General features: G+C 56.7%; 1 protein-coding gene across 2 annotated transcripts in view; it reads right to left on the bottom strand.

Moving 5' to 3' along the window:
- large1 (LARGE xylosyl- and glucuronyltransferase 1) overlaps window positions 1-22206 on the bottom strand; it is a 149040-nt gene that overhangs the window by 19419 nt on the left and 107415 nt on the right. For both annotated transcript variants that reach the window (XM_045217624.1, XM_045217625.1), the window contains exon 10: window positions 752-915. In XM_045217624.1, the coding sequence (XP_045073559.1) occupies window positions 752-915 (164 nt within the window). The remainder of the gene's footprint in view (window positions 1-751; window positions 916-22206) is intronic.

The following is a 22206-nucleotide window of genomic DNA, read 5'->3' as shown; positions in this document are numbered from 1 at the left end:
TGTCTTCCTACCTGTCCATGGAGAGCTGTGTGAGGTCTGTCTTCCTACCTGTCCATGGAGAGCTGTGTAAGGTCTGTCTTCCTACCTGTCCATGGAGAGCTGTGTAAGGTCTGTCTTCCTACCTGTCCATGGAGAGCTGTGTTAGGTCTGTCTTCCTACCTGTCCATGGAGAGCTGTGTAAGGTCTGTCTTCCTACCTGTCCATGGAGAGCTGTGTTAGGTCTGTCTTCCTACCTGTCCATGGAGAGCTGTGTAAGGTCTGTCTTCCTACCTGTCCATGGAGAGCTGTGTGAGGTCTGTCTTCCTACCTGTCCATGGAGAGCTGTGTAAGGTCTGTCTTCCTACCTGTCCATGGAGAGCTGTGTTAGGTCTGTCTTCCTACCTGTCCATGGAGAGCTGTGTAAGGTCTGTCTTCCTACCTGTCCATGGAGAGCTGTGTGAGGTCTGTCTTCCTACCTGTCCATGGAGAGCTGTGTAAGGTCTGTCTTCCTACCTGTCCATGGAGAGCTGAGTAAGGTCTGTCTTCCTACCTGTCCATGGAGAGCTGTGTGAGGTCTGTCTTCCTACCTGTCCATGGAGAGCTGTGTAAGGTCTGTCTTCCTACCTGTCCATGGAGAGCTGTGTAAGGTCTGTCTTCCTACCTGTCCATGGAGAGCTGTGTGAGGTCTGTCTTCCTACCTGTCCATGGAGAGCTGTGTGAGGTCTGTCTTCCTACCTGTCCATGGAGAGCTGTGTGAGGTCTGTCTTCCTACCTGTCCATGGAGAGCTGAGCCACCAGTGTAACGTCTGTGTGGTCAGGGCTGGGTTCATACTCGTAGTGAAGGAAATAGAGGTGAGTCCTGTGAACCGTGAAACGCTCCCGACGGAACTCATAACACGGATCATCTTCATCCAACTCTGACAGAGTCTTCTGGAGCTGGAGACGGAGAAGAGAGGAGAGCAGGGGAGAGGAGGAAGGAGTGAGGAGAGGAGAGGAAGGGAGGGGAGAGAGGAGGGGAGAGAGGAGGGGAGAGGAGAGGAGAGGAAGGGAGGAGGGGAGAGAGGAGAGGAGAGGAGAGGAGAGGAGAGGAGAGGAGAGAGGAGGGAGAGAAGAGGGGAGAGAGGAGAGAGAGGAGAGAGAGGAGAGGAGAGGAGGGGAGAGAGACGAGAGGAGAGGAGAGAGGAGAGAAGGATAATAACTTTTTAATAAGATAACTCTCTCAGGGACAATAACAACAGTGAGACTAATGATTGTGATGTCAGTATTCTGTTTCAGCTGTGTGTCCTACACGCTGGGATATAACTTGTGTGTTTGGTCTCTTTGTTGGAAGTTTTAATACAAACTGACTCAATTAGCAAAGAGATGAGAGGATCCAACACTATTACCACTGGGACTGGAGAGATACAGCAGATAGCTCCTTCTGTCTTCTCATAGTTACTACCATATATGATCCTTCACAGGGAGCTGGATAGAGATGGATCACTGCACAAGGAGCTAGATAGAGACGGATCACTGCACAGGGAGCTGGATAGAGACTGATCACAACTCTTATCACTACACAGGGAGCTGGATAGAGACGGATCACAACTCTTATCACTACACAGGGAGCTGGATAGAGACTGATCACAACTCTTATCACTACACAGGGAGCTGGATAGAGACTGATCACAACTCTTATCACTACACAGGGAGCTGGATAGAGACTGATCACAACTCTTATCACTACACAGGGAGCTGGATAGAGACTGATCACAACTCTTATCACTACACAGGAGCTGGATAGAGACGGATCACAACTATTATCACTGCACAGGGAGCTGGATAGAGACTGATCACAACTCTTATCACTACACAGGAGCTGGATAGAGACTGATCACAACTCTTATCACTACACAGGGAGCTGGATAGAGACTGATCACAACACAGGGAGCTGGATAGAGACTGATCACAACTCTTATCACTTCACAGGGAGCTGGATAGAGACGGATCACAACTCTTATCACTTCACAGGGAGCTGGATAGAGACGGATCACAACTCTTATCACTTCACAGGGAGCTGGATAGAGACTGATCACTTCACAGGGAGCTGGATAGAGACTGATCACAACTCTTATCACTTCACAGGGAGCTGGATAGAGACTGATCACAACTCTTATCACTTCACAGGGAGCTGGATAGAGACTGATCACAACCCTTATCACTGCACAGGGAGCTGGATAGAGACTGATCACAACCCTTATCACTTCACAGGGAGCTGGATAGAGACTGATCACAACTCTTATCACTGCACAGGGAGCTGGATAGAGACTGATCACAACTCTTATCACTACACAGGGAGCTGGATAGAGACTGATCACAACTCTTATCACTACACAGGGAGCTGGATAGAGACTGATCACTTCACAGGGAGCTAGATAGAGACGGATCACTTCACAGGGAGCTGGATAGAGACTGATCACAACCCTTATCACTTCACAGGGAGCTGGATAGAGACTGATCACAACTCTTATCACTGCACAGGGAGCTGGATAGAGACTGATCACTTCACAGGGAGCTAGATAGAGACGGATCACTTCACAGGGAGCTGGATAGAGACTGATCACTTCACAGGGAGCTAGATAGAGACGGATCACTTCACAGGGAGCTGGATAGAGACGGATCACTTCACAGGGAGCTGGATAGAGACGGATCACTTCACAGGGAGCTGGATATAGACGGATCACTTCACAGGGAGCTGGATATAGACTGATCACTTCACAGGGAGCTGGATATAGACTGATCACTTCACAGGGAACTGGATATAGACGGATCACTTCACAGGGAGCTAGATAGAGACGGATCACTTCACAGGGAGCTGGATATAGACGGATCACTTCACAGGGAGCTAGATAGAGACGGATCACTTCACAGGGAGCTGGATAGAGACTGATCACTTCACAGGGAACTGGATATAGACGGATCACTTCACAGGGAGCTAGATAGAGACGGATCACTTCACAGGGAGCTGGATATAGACGGATCACTTCACATGGAGCTAGATAGAGACGGATCACTTCACAGGGAGCTAGATAGAGACGGATCACTTCACAGGGAGCTAGATAGAGACGGATCACTTCACAGGGAGCTAGATAGAGACGGATAACTTCACAGGGAGCTGGATATAGACGGATCACTTCACAGGGAGCTAGATAGAGACGGATCACTTCACAGGGAGCTGGATATAGACGGATCACTTCACAGGGAGCTAGATAGAGACGGATCACTTCACAGGGAGCTGGATATAGACGGATCACTTCACAGGGAGCTAGATAGAGACGGATCACTTCACAGGGAGCTGGATATAGACGGATCACTTCACAGGGAGCTAGATAGAGATGATCACTTCACAGGGAACTGGATATAGACGGATCACTTCACAGGGAGCTAGATAGAGACGGATCACTTCACAGGGAACTGGATATAGACGGATCACTTCACAGGGAGCTAGATAGAGACGGATCACTTCACAGGGAGCTGGATATAGACGGATCACTTCACAGGGAGCTGGATATAGACTGATCACTTCACAGGGAGCTGGATAGAGACGGATCACTTCACAGGGAGCTGGATATAGACTGATCACTTCACAGGGAGCTGGATAGAGACGGATCACTTCACAGGGATCTGGATAGAGACTGATCACTTCACAGGGAGCTGGATAGAGACTGATCACTTCACATGGAGCTAGATAGAGACGGATCACTTCACAGGGAGCTAGATAGAGACGGATCACTTCACAGGGAGCTAGATAGAGACTGATTTTTCACATGGAGCTAGATAGAGACGGATCACTTCACAGGGAGCTGGATATAGACGGATCACTTCACAGGGAGCTAGATAGAGACGGATCACTTCACAGGGAGCTGGATATAGACGGATCACTTCACAGGGAGCTAGATAGAGACGGATCACTTCACAGGGAGCTGGATATAGACGGATCACTTCACAGGGAGCTAGATAGAGACGGATCACTTCACAGGGAGCTGGATATAGACGGATCACTTCACAGGGAGCTAGATAGAGACGGATCACTTCACAGGGAGCTGGATATAGACGGATCACTTCACAGGGAGCTAGATAGAGACGGATCACTTCACAGGGAACTGGATATAGACGGATCACTTCACAGGGAGCTAGATAGAGACGGATCACTTCACAGGGAGCTGGATATAGACGGATCACTTCACAGGGAGCTGGATATAGACTGATCACTTCACAGGGAGCTGGATAGAGACGGATCACTTCACAGGGATCTGGATAGAGACGGATCACTTCACAGGGAGCTGGATAGAGACTGATCACTTTACAGGGAGCTGGATAGAGACGGACTTCATGGAAGGGAACATATCAAGAGCCGTGTTTCCCCATCTAACTAGTTAGGCTGTGTCCAAAATGGCACCCTATGCCCTATGGGCCCTGGTCTAAAGTAGTGCACTACTCAGGAAACTAGGATGCCATTTGGGACGAAGCCTTGGCTTCAGAAGTTGTCCCCTCAACGTATGAGCGTAGGCTGATTGGTTCACATGAGTACATACACAGTTTTCCATTCCTATTGTCGTATCTAGTCACTGTAGGCTGATGCCATGGCAATCATTAAACCCCTATGTCTATCTTACTCAACAGTAATAGAAAAGTCCTAGAGGTTACTGCTATGTAATATCCAACTGTCAAAAGGAATGTTTGAATCTGTGGAAGGCTTTATTGCTATGGAACTTTAATAAGGCTGTGAGAATCCCTGCTGACTCAAACTGGCCAAACCTCCTGTGTATTCTTCTACTTTGAACTGTGCGTGTGACTGAGCAGCAGAGACACCAGACCTCCTGGAGGGCCTTAGCTCCAGCCAATCCCTGATGACTTCATTAGCCTAATCATCACATTAATGGGCTATTAATCATCACTGCTCAAACTCTGAAACATGGGGGGTGAGAGAGAGAGAGAGAGAGAGAGAGAGAGAGAGAGAGAGAGAGAGAGAGAGAGAGAGAGAGAGAGAGAGAGAGAGAGAGAGAGAGAGAGAGAGAGAGAGCGCTGCCAGAGTTAAGGACGCATTCAGTTGATGATACTGGCAAGGCACCATGGCACTGTGAAGGGGAATTATTATGACAACATTTATTAACTGACCTAGGAGCTGATGTTTCAATTATTCTACCTCAAACTCTGCCTGTAACCACTGACTGGAGATCAGCAGTCACCACTGAGCTTTGGGAGCAGCCAGCCCAGGGCCGAAACATCCAGCTTCTTCGCCCAGCCAATCAGAATGTGTTTTTCCCAACAAAAGGGCTTTCTTACAGACAAAAATACTCCTCAGCACCCCCCCAGACCCCGACCATCCCACAGTGAAGCCAATGTGAGTCCTGGCTGCACGTGGTCTGCGGTTGTGAGGCCTGTTGGACGTACTGCCAAATTCTCTAAAACGACGTTGGAGGCGGCTTATGGTAGAGAAATGAACATTCCATTCTCTGGCAACAGCTCTGGTGGACATTCCTGCAGTCAGCATGCCAATTGCACGCTCCCTAAAAACTTGAGGCATCTGTGGCATTGTGTTGTGTGACAAAATGAAACATCAACACTTTACATGTTGCGTTTATATTTTTGTTCAGTATAAAATCAAGTAATCACACACACACGCTGGTTAGACACCGCAGGCACTAAGCACAGACAGAGAGATCAGGATTTATCATCTATCGAAGGTTCAACCAATCACAGCTCTCCATGGGGGGTCCTTATAATGATGAGGATTTTCTCTCAGGCACGTAGTCATACAGCCCTCTGTGGTCCTAGTCAGAGATCAGAAGGCAATCTGTCACTGGTGTGTCAAGGAGGCAGGAGCTACATCAATTATATATGGGGCTGGGCTGGGAGGGACACAGGGAACTAGACATGGAGCTGGGCTGGGAGGGACACAGGGAACTAGACATGGAGCTGGGCTGGGAGGGACACAGGGAACTAGACATGGAGCTGGGAGGGACACAGGGAACTAGACATGGAGCTGGGCTGGGAGGGACACAGGGAACTAGACATGGAGCTGGGCTGGGAGGGACACAGGGAACTAGACATGGAGCTGGGCTGGGAGGGACAATGGGAACTAGACATGGGGCTGGGCTGGGAGGGACACAGGGAACTAGACATGGAGCTGGGAGGGACACAGGGAACTAGACATGGAGCTGGGAGGGACACAGGGAACTAGACATGGGGCTGGGCTGGGAGGGACACAGGGAACTAGACATGGGGCTGGGAGGGACACAGGGAACTAGACATGGGGCTGGGAGGGACACAGGGAACTAGACATGGAGCTGGGAGGGACACAGGGAACTAGACATGGAGCTGGGAGGGACACTGGGAACTAGACATGGAGCTGGGAGGGACACAGGGAACTAGACATGGAGCTGGGCTGGGAGGGACACAGGGAACTAGACATGGGGCTGGGAGGGACACAGGGAACTAGACATGGGCTGGGCTGGGAGGGACACAGGGAACTAGACATGGAGCTGGGAGGGACACAGGAACTAGACATGGGGCTGGGCTGGGAGGGACACAGGGAACTAGACATGGGGCTGGGAGGGACACAGGGAACTAGACATGGGCTGGGCTGGGAGGGACACAGGGAATTAGACATGGGGCTGGGAGGGACACAGGGAACTAGACATGGGGCTGGGCTGGGAGGGACACAGGGAACTAGACATGGAGCTGGGAGGGACACAGGGAACTAGACATGGGGCTGGGCTGGGAGGGACACAGGGAACTAGACATGGGAGCTGGGCTGGGAGGGACACAGGGAACTAGACATGGAGCTGGGAGGGACACTGGGAACTAGACATGGAGCTGGGAGGGACACAGGGAACTAGACATGGGGCTGGGAGGGACACAGGGAACTAGACATGGAGCTGGGCTGGGAGGGACACAGGGAATTAGACATGGGGCTGGGAAGGACACAGGGAACTAGACATGGGGCTGGGCTGGGAGGGACACAGGGAACTAGACATGGAACGGCTGGGAGGGACACAGGGAACTAGACATGGAGCTGGGAGGGACACAGGAACTAGACATGGGGCTGGGAGGGACACAGGGAACTAGACATGGGGCTGGGAGGGACACAGGGAACTAGACATGGAGCTGGGAGGGACACAGGAACTAGACATGGAGCTGGGAGGGACACAGGGAACTAGACATGGGGCTGGGAGGGACACAGGGAACTAGACATGGAGCTGGGCTGGGAGGGACACAGGGAATTAGACATGCAGCTGGGAGGGACACAGGGACCTAGACATGGAGCTGGACTGGGAGGGACACAGGGAACTAGACATGGAGCTGGGAGGGACACAGGGAACTAGACATGGATCTGGGAGGGACACAGGGAACTAGACATGGGGCTGGGAGGGACACAGGGAACTAGACATGGAGCTGGGAGGGACACAGGGAACTAGACATGGAGCTGGGAGGGACACAGGGAACTAGACATGGAGCTGGGCTGGGAGGGACACAGGGAACTAGACATGGAGCTGGGCTGGGAGGGACACAGGGAACTAGACATGGAGCTGGGCTGGGAGGGACACAGGGAACTAGACATGGAGCTGGGAGGACACAGGGAACTAGACATAGAGCTGGGAGGGACACAGGGAACTAGACATGGGGCTGGGAGGGACACAGGGAACTAGACATGGAGCTGGGCTGGGAGGGACACAGGAACTAGACATGGAGCTGGGCTGGGAGGGACACAGGGAACTAGACATGGAGCTGGACTGGGAGGGACACAGGGAACTAGACATGGAGCTGGGCTGGGAGGGACACAGGGAACTAGACATGGGGCTGGGCTGGGAGGACACAGGGAACTAGACATGGGGCTGGGCTGGGAGGGACACAGGAACTAGACATGGAGCTGGGAGGACACAGGGAACTAGACATGGAGCTGGGAGGGACACAGGGAACTAGACATGGAGCTGGGAGGGACACAGGGAACTAGACATGGGGCTGGGCTGGGAGGGACACAGGGAACTAGACATGGGGCTGGGAGGGACACAGGGAACTAGACATGGGGCTGGGCTGGGAGGGACACAGGGAACTAGACATGGAGCTGGGCTGGGAGGGACACAGGGAACTAGACATGGAGCTGGGAGGGACACAGGGAACTAGACATGGGGCTGGGAGGGACACAGGGAACTAGACATGGAGCTGGGCTGGGAGGGACACAGGGAACTAGACATGGGGCTGGGAGGGACACAGGGAACTAGACATGGAGCTGGGAGGACACAGGGAACTAGACATGGAGCTGGGCTGGGAGGGACACAGGGAACTAGACATGGAGCTGGGAGGGACACAGGGAACTAGCCATGGGGCTGGGCTGGGAGGGACACAGGGAACTAGACATGGGGCTGGGAGGGACACAGGGAACTAGACATGGGGCTGGGCTGGGAGGGACACAGGGAACTAGACATGGAGCTGGGAGGGACACAGGGAACTAGACATGGGGCTGGGCTGGGAGGGACACAGGGAACTAGACATGGGGCTGGGCTGGGAGGGACACAGGGAACTAGACATGGAGCTGCGAGGGACACAGGGAACTAGACATGGAGCTGGGAGGGACACAGGGAACTAGACATGGAGCTGGGCTGGGAGGGACACAGGGAACTAGACATGGGGCTGGGCTGGGAGGGACACAGGGAACTAGACATGGAGCTGGGAGGGATACAGGGAACTAGACATGGAGCTGGGAGGGACACAGGGAACTAGACATGGGGCTGGGCTGGGAGGGACACAGGAACTAGACATGGGGCTGGGAGGGACACAGGGAACTAGACATGGGGCTGGGAGAGACACAGGGAACTAGACATGGAGCTGGGAGGGACACAGGGAACTAGACATGGAGCTGGGAGGGACACTGGGAACTAGACATGGAGCTGGGAGGGACACAGGGAATTAGACATGGAGCTGGGCTGGGAGGGACACAGGGAACTAGACATGGGGCTGGGAGGGACACAGGGAACTAGACATGGGGCTGGGCTGGGAGGGACACAGGGAACTAGACATGGAGCTGGGAGGGACACAGGGAACTAGACATGGGGCTGGGCTGGGGAGGGACACAGGGAACTAGACATGGGGCTGGGAGGGACACTGGGAATTAGCCATGGGGCTGGGCTGGGAGGGACACAGGGAATTAGACATGGGGCTGGGAGGGACACAGGAACTAGACATGGGGCTGCTGGGAGGGACACAGGGAACTAGACATGGAGCTGGGAGGGACACAGGGAACTAGACATGGGGCTGGGCTGGGAGGGACACAGGGAATTAGACATGGGGCTGGGCTGGGAGGGACACAGGGAACTAGACATGGAGCTGGGAGGGACACTGGGAATTAGACATGGAGCTGGGAGGGACACAGGGAACTAGACATGGGGCTGGGAGGGACACTGGGAATTAGACATGGAGCTGGGCTGGGAGGGACACTGGGAATTAGACATGGGGCTGGGAAGGACACAGGGAACTAGACATGGGGCTGGGCTGGGAGGGACACAGGGAACTAGACATGGAACTGGGCTGGGAGGGACACAGGGAACTAGACATGGAGCTGGGAGGGACACAGGGAACTAGACATGGGGCTGGGAGGGACACAGGGAACTAGACATGGGGCTGGGAGGGACACAGGGAACTAGACATGGAGCTGGGAGGGACACAGGGAACTAGACATGGAGCTGGGAGGGACACAGGGAACTAGACATGGGGCTGGGAGGGACACAGGGAACTAGACATGGAGCTGGGCTGGGAGGGACACAGGGAACTAGACATGCAGCTGGGAGGGACACAGGGACCTAGACATGGAGCTGGGCTGGGAGGGACACAGGGAACTAGACATGGAGCTGGGAGGGACACAGGAACTAGACATGGATCTGGGAGGGACACAGGGAACTAGACATGGGGCTGGGAGGGACACAGGGAACTAGACATGGAGCTGGGAGGGACACAGGGAACTAGACATGGAGCTGGGAGGGACACAGGGAACTAGACATGGGGCTGGGCTGGGAGGGACACAGGGAACTAGACATGGAGCTGGGCTGGGAGGGACACAGGGAACTAGACATGGAGCTGGGCTGGGAGGGACACAGGAACTAGACATGGAGCTGGGAGGGACACAGGGAACTAGACATGGAGCTGGGAGGGACACAGGGAACTAGACATGGGGCTGGGCTGGGAGGGACACAGGGAACTAGACATGGAGCTGGGCTGGGAGGGACACAGGGAACTAGACATGGAGCTGGGCTGGGAGGGACACAGGGAACTAGACATGGAGCTGGACTGGGAGGGACACAGGGAACTAGACATGGAGCTGGACTGGGAGGGACACTGGGAATTAGACATGGGGCTGGGCTGGGAGGGACACAGGGAACTAGACATGGGGCTGGGCTGGGAGGGACACAGGGAACTAGACATGGAACTGGGAGAGACACAGGGAACTAGACATGGAGCTGGGAGGGACACAGGGAACTAGACATGGAGCTGGGAGGGACACAGGGAACTAGACATGGGGCTGGGCTGGGAGGGACACAGGGAACTAGACATGGGGCTGGGAGGGACACAGGGAACTAGACATGGGGCTGGGCTGGGAGGGACACAGGGAACTAGACATGGAGCTGGGCTGGGAGGGACACAGGGAACTAGACATGGAGCTGGGAGGGACACAGGGAACTAGACATGGGGCTGGGAGGGACACAGGGAACTAGACATGGAGCTGGGCTGGGAGGGACACAGGGAACTAGACATGGGGCTGGGAGGGACACAGGGAACTAGACATGGAGCTGGGAGGGACACAGGGAACTAGACATGGAGCTGGGCTGGGAGGGACACAGGGAACTAGACATGGAGCTGGGAGGGACACAGGGAACTAGACATGGGCTGGGAGGGACACAGGGAACTAGACATGGAGCTGGGCTGGGAGGGACACAGGGAACTAGACATGGAGCTGGGAGGGACACAGGGAACTAGACATGGAGCTGGGCTGGGAGGGACACAGGGAACTAGACATGGAGCTGGGAGGGACACAGGGAATTAGACATGGGGCTGGGAGGGACACAGGGAACTAGACATGGAGCTGGGAGGGACACAGGGAACTAGACATGGAGCTGGGCTGGGAGGGACACAGGGAACTAGACATGGAGCTGGGAGGGACACAGGGAACTAGACATGGAGCTGGGAGGGAAACAGGGAACTAGACATGGGGCTGGGAGGGACACAGGGAACTAGACATGGAGCTGGGCTGGGAGGGACACAGGGAACTAGACATGGGGCTGGGAGGGACACAGGGAACTAGACATGGGGCTGGGAGGGACACAGGGAACTAGACATGGAGCTGGGCTGGGAGGGACACAGGGAACTAGACATGGGGCTGGGAGGGACACAGGGAACTAGACATGGAGCTGGGAGGGACACAGGGAACTAGACATGGAGCTGGGCTGGGAGGGACACAGGGAACTAGACATGGAGCTGGGAGGGACACAGGGAACTAGACATGGAGCTGGGCTGGGAGGGACACAGGAACTAGACATGGGGCTGGGAGGGACACAGGGAACTAGACATGGGGCTGGGAGGGACACAGGGAACTAGACATGGGGCTGGGAGGGACACAGGGAACTAGACATGGAGCTGGGAGGGACACAGGGAACTAGACATGGAGCTGGGAGGGACACAGGGAACTAGACATGGAGCTGGGAGGGACACAGGAACTAGACATGGAGCTGGGAGGGACACAGGGAACTAGACATGGAGCTGGGCTGGGAGGGACACAGGGAACTAGACATGGAGCTGGGAGGGACACAGGGAACTAGACATGGAGCTGGGCTGGGAGGGACACAGGAACTAGACATGGGGCTGGGAGGGACAAATGGAACTAGACATGGAGCTGGGAGGGACACAGGAACTAGACATGGAGCTGGGCTGGGAGGGACACAGGGAACTAGACATGGAGCGGGCTGGGAGGGACACAGGGAACTAGACATGGAGCTGGGAGGGACACAGGGAACTAGACATGGGGCTGGGAGGGACACAGGGAACTAGACATGGAGCTGGGCTGGGAGGGACACAGGGAACTAGACATGGAGCTGGGCTGGGAGGGACACAGGGAACTAGACATGGGGCTGGGCTGGGAGGGACACAGGAATTAGACATGGAGCTGGGCTGGGAGGGACACAGGGAACTAGACATGGAGCTGGGAGGGACACAGGGAACTAGACATGGAGCTGGGAGGGACACAGGGAACTAGACATGGAGCTGGGAGGGACACAGGGAACTAGACATGGAGCTGGGCTGGGAGGGACACAGGGAATTAGACATGGAGCTGGGAGGGACACAGGGAACTAGACATGGAGCTGGGAGGGACACAGGGAACTAGACATGGAGCTGGGAGGGACACAGGGAACTAGACATGGGTCTGGGAGGGACACATGGAATTAGACATGGAGCTGGGCTGGGAGGGAAACAGGGAACTAGACATGGAGCTGGGAGGGACACAGGGAACTAGACATGGAGCTGGGAGGGACACAGGGAATTAGACATGGAGCTGGGAGGGACACAGGAACTAGACATGGAGCTGGGAGGGACACAGGGAACTAGACATGGAGCTGGGAGGGACACAGGGAACTAGACATGGAGCTGGGAGGGACACAGGGAACTAGACATGGGGCTGGGAGGGACACAGGGAACTAGACATGGAGCTGGGCTGGGAGGGACACAGGGAACTAGACATGGGGCTGGGCTGGGAGGGACACAGGGAACTAGACATGGAGCTGGGAGGGACACAGGGAACTAGACATGGAGCTGGGAGGGACACAGGGAACTAGACATGGAGCTGGGAGGGACAAAGGGAATTAGACATGGAGCTGAGCTGGGAGGGACACAGGGAACTAGATATGGAGCTGGGAGGGACACAGGGAACTAGACATGGAGCTGGGAGGGACACAGGGAACTAGACATGGAGCTGGGAGGGACACAGGGAACTAGACATGGGGCTGGGAGGGACACAGGGAACTAGACATGGGGGCTGGGAGGGACACAGGGAACTAGACATGGAGCTGGGAGGGACACAGGGAACTAGACATGGAGCTGGGAGGGACACAGGGAACTAGACATGGAGCTGGGCTGGGAGGGACACAGGGAACTAGACATGGGGCTGGGAGGGACACAGGGAACTAGACATGGAGCTGGGCTGGGAGGGACACAGGGAACTAGACATGGAGCTGGGAGGGACACAGGGAACTAGACATGGGGCTGGGAGGGACACAGGAACTAGACATGGAGCTGGGCTGGGAGGGACACAGGGAACTAGACATGGAGCTGGGAGGGACACAGGGAACTAGACATGGAGCTGGGCTGGGAGGGACACAGGGAACTAGACATGGAGCTGGGAGGGACACAGGGAACTAGACATGGAGCTGGGAGGGACACAGGGAAACTAGACATGGAGCTGGGCTGGGAGGGACACAGGGAACTAGACATGGAGCTGGGAGGGACACAGGAACTAGACATGGAGCTGGGCTGGGAGGGACACAGGGAACTAGACAAGCAGCTGGGCTGGGAGGACACAGGGAACTAGACATGGAGCTGGGAGGACACAGGGAACTAGACATGGAGAGCTGGGAGGACACAGGGATCTAGACATGGAGCTGGGAGGGACACAGGGAACTAGACATGGGCTGGGAGGGACACAGGGAACTAGACATGGAGCTGGGCTGGGAGGGACACAGGGAACTAGACATGGAGCTGGGAGGGACACAGGGAATTAGACATGGAGCTGGGCTGGGAGGGACACAGGGAACTAGACATGGAGCTGCGAGGGACACAGGGAACTAGACATGGAGCTGGGAGGGACACAGGGAACTAGACATGGAGCTGGGCTGGGAGGGACACAGGGAACTAGACATGGAGCTGGGAGGGACACAGGGAACTAGACATGGAGCTGGGAGGGACACAGGGAACTAGACATGGAGCTGGGAGGGACACAGGGAACTAGACATGGAGCTGGGCTGGGAGGACACAGGGAACTAGACATGGAGCTGGGAGGGACACAGGGAACTAGACATGGAGCTGGGAGGGACACAGGAACTAGACATGGGGCTGGGAGGGACACAGGGAACTAGACATGGAGCTGGGCTGGGAGGGACACTGGGAACTAGACATGGGGCTGGGCTGGGAGGGACACAGGGAACTAGACATGGAGCTGGGCTGGGAGGGACACAGGGAACTAGACATGGAGCTGGGAGGGACACAGGGAACTAGACATGGAGCTGGGAGGGACACAGGGAACTAGACATGGAGCTGGGCTGGGAGGGACACAGGGAACTAGACATGGAGCTGGGGGAGGGACACAGGGAACTAGACATGGGGCTGGCTGGGAGGGACACAGGGAACTAGACATGGAGCTGGGAGGGACACAGGGAACTAGACATGGAGCTGGGGAGGGACACAGGGAACTAGACATGGAGCTGGGCTGGGAGGACACAGGGAACTAGACATGGGGCTGGGACTGGGAGGGACACAGGGAACTAGACATGGAGCTGGGAGGGACACAGGGAACTAGACATGGGAGCTGGGAGGGACACAGGGAACTAGACATGGAGCTGGGCTGGGAGGGACACAGGGAACTAGACATGGGGCTGGGAGGGACACAGGGAACTAGACATGGAGCTGGGCTGGGAGGGACACAGGGAACTAGACATGGAGCTGGGAGGGACACAGGGAACTAGACATGGAGGCTGGGAGGGACACAGGGAACTAGACATGGAGCTGGGCTGAGGGACACAGGGAACTAGACATGGAGCTGGGAGGGACACAGGGAACTAGACATGGAGCTGGGCTGGGAGGGACACAGGGAACTAGACATGGAGCTGGGAGGGACACAGGGAACTAGACATGGAGCTGGGAGGGACACAGGGAACTAGACATGGAGCTGGGCTGGGAGGGACACAGGGAACTAGACATGGAGCTGGGAGGGACACAGGGAACTAGACATGGAGCTGGGCTGGGAGGGACACAGGGAACTAGACATGGAGCTGGGCTGGGAGGGACACAGGGAACTAGACATGGAGCTGGGAGGGACACAGGGAACTAGACATGGAGCTGGGCTGGGAGGGACACAGGGAACTAGACATGGAGCTGGGAGGGACACAGGGAATTAGGCATGGGGCTGGGAGGGACACAGGGAACTAGACATGGAGCTGAGCTGGGAGGGACACAGGGAACTAGACATGGAGCTGGGAGGGACACAGGGAATTAGACATGGAGCTGGGCTGGGAGGGACACAGGGAACTAGACATGGAGCTGGGCTGGGAGGGACACAGGGAACTAGACATGGAGCTGGGAGGGACACAGGGAACTAGACATGGAGCTGGGAGGGACACAGGGAACTAGACATGGAGCTGGGAGGGACACAGGGAATTAGACATGGAGCTGAGCTGGGAGGGACACAGGGAACTAGACATGGAGCTGGGAGGGACACAGGGAACTAGACATGGGGCTGGGCTGGGAGGGACACAGGGAACTAGACATGGAGCTGGGAGGGACACAGGGAACTAGACATGGAGCTGGGAGGGACACAGGGAACTAGACATGGAGCTGGGCTGGGAGGGACACAGGGAACTAGACATGGGGCTGGACTGGGAGGGACACAGGGAACTAGACATGGGGCTGGGAGGGACACAGGGAACTAGACATGGAGCTGGGAGGGACACAGGGAACTAGACATGGAGCTGGGCTGGGAGGGACACAGGGAACTAGACATGGGGCTGGGAGGGACACAGGGAACTAGACATGGAGCTGGGCTGGGAGGGACACAGGGAACTAGACATGGAGCTGGGAGGGACACAGGGAACTAGACATGGGCTGGGAGGGACACAGGGAACTAGACATGGAGCTGGGCTGGGAGGGACACAGGGAACTAGACATGGAGCTGGGAGGGACACAGGGAACTAGACATGGAGCTGGGCTGGGAGGGACACAGGGAACTAGACATGGAGCTGGGAGGGACACAGGGAACTAGACATGGAGCTGGGAGGGACACAGGGAACTAGACATGGAGCTGGGCTGGGAGGGACACAGGGAACTAGACATGGAGCTGGGAGGGACACAGGGAATTAGACATGGAGCTGGGCTGGGAGGGACACAGGGAACTAGACATGCAGCTGGGCTGGGAGGGACACAGGGAACTAGACATGGAGCTGGGAGGGACACAGGGAATTAGACATGGAGCTGGGCTGGGAGGGACACAGGGAACTAGACATGGAGCTGGGAGGGACACAGGGAACTAGACATGGGGCTGGGAGGGACACAGGGAACTAGACATGGAGCTGGGCTGGGAGGGACACAGGGAACTAGACATGGAGCTGGGAGGGACACAGGGAACTAGACATGGAGCTGGGCTGGGAGGGACACAGGGAACTAGACATGGAGCTGGGAGGACACAGGGAACTAGACATGGAGCTGGGAGGGACACAGGAACTAGACATGGAGCTGGGCTGGGAGGGACACAGGGAACTAGACATGGAGCTGGGAGGGACACAGGAACTAGACATGGAGCTGGGAGGGACACAGGAACTAGACATGGAGCTGGGCTGGGAGGACACAGGGAACTAGACATGGAGCTGGGAGGGACACAGGGAACTAGACATGGGAGCTGGGCTGGGAGGGACACAGGGAACTAGACATGGAGCTGGGGGGAGGGACACAGGGAACTAGACATGGAGCTGGGAGGGACACAGGGAACTAGACATGGAGCTGGGCTGGGAGGGACACAGGGAACTAGACATGGAGCTGGGAGGGACACAGGGAACTAGACATGGAGCTGGGCTGGGAGGGACACAGGAACTAGACATGGAGCTGGGAGGGACACAGGGAACTAGACATGGAGCTGGGCTGGGAGGGACACAGGAACTAGACATGGAGCTGGGCTGGGAGGGACACAGGAACTAGACATGGAGCTGGGAGGGACACAGGGAACTAGACATGGAGCTGGGCTGGGAGGGACACAGGGAACTAGACATGGGCTGGGAGGGACACAGGGAACTAGACATGGAGCTGGGAGGGACACAGGGAACTAGACATGGAGCTGGGCTGGGAGGGACACAGGGAACTAGACATGGAGCTGGGAGGGACACAGGGAACTAGACATGGGAGCTGGGCGAGGACACAGGGAACTAGACATGGAGCTGGGCTGGGAGGGACACAGGGAACTAGACATGGAGCTGGGAGGGACACAGGGAACTAGACATGGAGCTGGGCTGGGAGGGACACAGGGAACTAGACATGGAGCTGGGAGGGACACAGGGAACTAGACATGGAGCTGGGCTGGGAGGGACACAGGGAACTAGACATGGAGCTGGGAGGGACACAGGAACTAGACATGGGAGCTGGGAGGGACACAGGGAACTAGACATGGAGCTGGGAGGGACACAGGAACTAGACATGGAGCTGGGAGGGACACAGGGAACTAGACATGGAGCTGGGCTAGGGACACAGGGAACTAGACATGGAGCTGGGAGGACACAGGAACTAGACATGGAGCTGGGAGGGACACAGGGAACTAGACATGGAGCTGGGCTGGGAGGACACAGGGAACTAGACATGGAGCTGGGCTGAGGACACAGGGAACTAGACATGGAGCTGGGAGGGACACAGGGAACTAGACATGGAGCTGGGCTGGGAGGGACACAGGGAACTAGACATGGAGCTGGGAGAGGACACAGGGAACTAGACATGGGGCTGGGCTGGGAGGGACACAGGGAACTAGACATGGAGCTGGGAGGGACACAGGGAACTAGACATGGAGCTGGGCTGGGAGGGACACAGGAACTAGACATGGGGCTGGGAGGGACACAGGAACTAGACATGGGGCTGGGAGGGACACAGGGAACTAGACATGGAGCTGGGAGGGACACAGGAACTAGACATGGGGCTGGGAGGGACACAGGGAACTAGACATGGAGCTGGGCTGGGAGGACACAGGAACTAGACATGGGGCTGGGAGGGACACAGGGAACTAGACATGGAGCTGGGAGGACACAGGGAACTAGACATGGGAGCTGGGAGGGACACAGGAACTAGACATGGAGCTGGGGAGGGACACAGGGAACTAGACATGGAGCTGGGCTGGGAGGGACACAGGGAACTAGACATGGAGCTGGGCGAGGGACACAGGGAACTAGACATGGAGCTGGGAGGGACACAGGGAACTAGACATGGAGCTGGGAGGGACACAGGGAACTAGACATGGAGCTGGGCTGGGAGGGACACAGGAACTAGACATGGAGCTGGGCTGGGAGGGACACAGGGAACTAGACATGGGGCTGGGAGGGACACAGGGAACTAGACATGGAGCTGGGCTGGGGGACACAGGGAACTAGACATGGAGCTGGGAGGGACACAGGAACTAGACATGGGGCTGGGGGAGGGACACAGGGAACTAGACATGGGAGCTGGGAGGGACACAGGGAACTAGACATGGGCTCAAAGGGACACAGGAACTAGACATGGAGCTGGGAGGGACACAGGGAACTAGACATGGAGCTGGGAGGGACACAGGGAACTAGACATGGGCTGGGGCTGGGAGGGACACAGGAACTAGACATGGAGCTGGGGAGGGACACAGGGAACTAGACATGGAGCTGGGAGGGACACAGGGAACTAGACATGGAGCTGGGAGGGACACAGGGAACTAGACATGGGGCTGGGAGGACACAGGGAACTAGACATGGAGCTGCGGAGGGACACAGGGAACTAGACATGGAGCTGGGAGGGACACAGGGAACTAGACATGGAGCTGGGAGGGACACAGGGAACTAGACATGGGCTGGGCTGGGAGGGACACAGGGAACTAGACATGGAGCTGGGAGGGACACAGGGAACTAGACATGGAGCTGGGAGGGACACAGGGAACTAGACATGGGGCTGGGAGGGACACAGGAACTAGACATGGAGCTGGGGAGGGACACAGGGAACTAGACATGGAGCTGGGGAGGGACACAGGGAACTAGACATGGAGCTGGGCTGGGGGACACAGGGAACTAGACATGGAGCTGGGCTGGGAGGGACACAGGGAACTAGACATGGAGCTGGGAGGGACACAGGGAACTAGACATGGAGCTGGGAGGGACACAGGAACTAGACATGGAGCTGGGAGGACACAGGGAACTAGACATGGAGCTGGGAGGGACACAGGGAACTAGACATGGAGCTGGGCTGGGAGGGACACAGGAACTAGACATGGAGCTGGGAGGACACAGGGAACTAGACATGGAGCTGGGAGGGACACAGGGAACTAGACATGGAGCTGGGAGGGACACAGGGAACTAGACATGGAGCTGGGAGGGACACAGGGAACTAGACATGGAGCTGGGAGGGACACAGGGAACTAGACATGGAGCTGGGAGGGACACAGGGAACTAGACATGGAGCTGGGCTGGGAGGGACACAGGGAACTAGACATGGGGCTGGGAGGGACACAGGAACTAGACATGGAGCTGGGAGGGACACAGGAACTAGACATGGAGCTGGGCTAGGGAGGGACACAGGGAACTAGACATGGAGCTGGGCTGGGAGGGACACAGGGAACTAGACATGGAGCTGGGAGGGACACAGGGAACTAGACATGGGAGCTGGGAGGACACAGGGAACTAGACATGGAGCTGGGGAGGGACACAGGGAACTAGACATGGGGCTGGGAGGGACACAGGGAACTAGACATGGAGCTGGGAGGGACACAGGGAACTAGACATGGAGCTGGGCTGGGAGGACACAGGGAACTAGACATGGAGCTGGGAGGGACACAGGGAACTAGACATGGAGCTGGGCTGGGAGGGACACAGGGAACTAGACATGGAGCTGGGAGGGACACAGGGAACTAGACATGGAGCTGAGCTGGGAGGACACAGGGAACTAGACATGGGGCTGGGAGGGACACAGGGAACTAGACATGGAGCTGGGCAGGGACACAGGGAACTAGACATGGAGCTGGGAGGGACACAGGAACTAGACATGGAGCTAGGGAGGACACAGGGAACTAGACATGGAGCTGGGAGGGACACAGGGAACTAGACATGGAGCTGGGCGGAGGGACACAGGGAACTAGACATGGAGCTGGGCTGGGAGGGACACAGGGAACTAGACATGGAGCTGGGAGGGACACAGGGAACTAGACATGGAGCTGGGCGGAGGACACAGGGAACTAGACATGGAGCTGGGAGGGACACAGGGAACTAGACATGGGGCTGGGAGGGACACAGGGAACTAGACATGGGGCTGGGAGGGACACAGGGAACTAGACATGGAGCTGGGAGGGACACAGGGAACTAGACATGGAGCTGGGCTGGGAGGGACACAGGGAACTAGACATGGAGCTGAGGACAGAACTCATGGGCTGGGAGGGACACAGGGAACTAGACATGGAGCTGGGCTGGGAGGGACACAGGGAACTAGACATGGAGCTGGGAGGGACACAGGGAACTAGACATGGAGCTGGGCTGGGAGGGACACAGGGAACTAGACATGGAGCTGGGAGGGACACAGGGAACTAGACATGGGGCTGGGAGGGACACAGGGAACTAGACATGGAGCTGGGCTGGGAGGGACACAGGAACTAGACATGGGGCTGGGCTGGGAGGGACACAGGGAACTAGACATGGAGCTGGGAGGGACACAGGGAACTAGACATGGAGCTGGGAGGGACACAGGGAACTAGACATGGAGCTGGGCTGGGAGGGACACAGGGAACTAGACATGGGGCTGGGAGGGACACAGGGAACTAGACATGGAGCTGGGCTGGGAGGGACACAGGGAACTAGACATGGAGCTGGGAGGGACACAGGAACTAGACATGGAGCTGGGAGGGACACAGGGAACTAGACATGGAGCTGGGAGGGACACAGGGAACTAGACATGGAGCTGGGGAGGGACACAGGGAACTAGACATGGAGCTGGGAGGGACACAGGGAACTAGACATGGAGCTGGGCTGGGAGGGACACAGGGAACTAGACATGGGCGCTGGGAGGACACAGGGAACTAGACATGGAGCTGGGTGAGGGACACAGGGAACTAGACATGGAGCTGGGAGGGACACAGGGAACTAGACATGGAGCTGGGAGGGACACAGGGAACTAGACATGGAGCTGGGAGGGACACAGGGAACTAGACATGGAGCTGGGCTAGGGACACAGGAACTAGACATGGAGCTGGGCTGGAGGGACACAGGGAACTAGACATGGGAGCTGGGCTGGGAGGGACACAGGGAACTAGACATGGAGCTGGGAGGACACAGGGAACTAGACATGGAGCTGGGAGGGACACAGGAACTAGACATGGAGCTGGGAGGGACACAGGGAACTAGACATGGAGCTGGGCTGGGAGGGACACAGGGAACTAGACATGGAGCTGGGAGGGACACAGGAACTAGACATGGAGCTGGGCAGGGACACAGGGAACTAGACATGGAGCTGGGAGGGACACAAGGAACTAGACATGGAGCTGGGAGGGACACAGGGAACTAGACATGGAGCTGGGAGGGACACAGGGAACTAGACATGGAGCTGGGCTGGGAGGGACACAGGGAACTAGACATGGAGCTGGGGGAGGGACACAGGGAACTAGACATGGAGCTGGGAGGGACACAGGGAACTAGACATGGAGCTGGGCTGAGGGACACAGGGAACTAGACATGGGGCTGGGAGGGACACAGGGAACTAGACATGGAGCTGGGCTGGGAGGGACACAGGGAACTAGACATGGAGCTGGGTGGGAGGGACACAGGAACTAGACATGGAGCTGGGCTGGGAGGACACAGGGAACTAGACATGGGAGCTGGGAGGACACAGGGAACTAGACATGGAGCTGGGAGGACACAGGGAACTAGACATGGGAGCTGGGAGGGACACAGGGAACTAGACATGGGGCTGGGAGGGACACAGGGAACTAGACATGGAGCTGGGCTGGGAGGGACACAGGGAACTAGACATGGGAGCTGGGAGGGACACAGGGAACTAGACATGGAGCTGGGAGGGACACAGGGAACTAGACATGGAGCTGGGCTGGGAGGACACAGGGAACTAGACATGGAGCTGGGCTGGGAGGACACAGGGAACTAGACATGGAGCTGGGAGGGACACAGGGAACTAGACATGGAGCTGGGCTGGGAGGGACACAGGGAACTAGACATGGAGCTGGGA

Source organism: Coregonus clupeaformis, unplaced genomic scaffold (genome assembly GCF_020615455.1).
Source record: "Coregonus clupeaformis isolate EN_2021a unplaced genomic scaffold, ASM2061545v1 scaf1153, whole genome shotgun sequence".
Lineage (NCBI taxonomy): Eukaryota > Metazoa > Chordata > Actinopteri > Salmoniformes > Salmonidae > Coregonus > Coregonus clupeaformis.
This window is presented reverse-complemented; position numbering and strand designations above follow the sequence as displayed.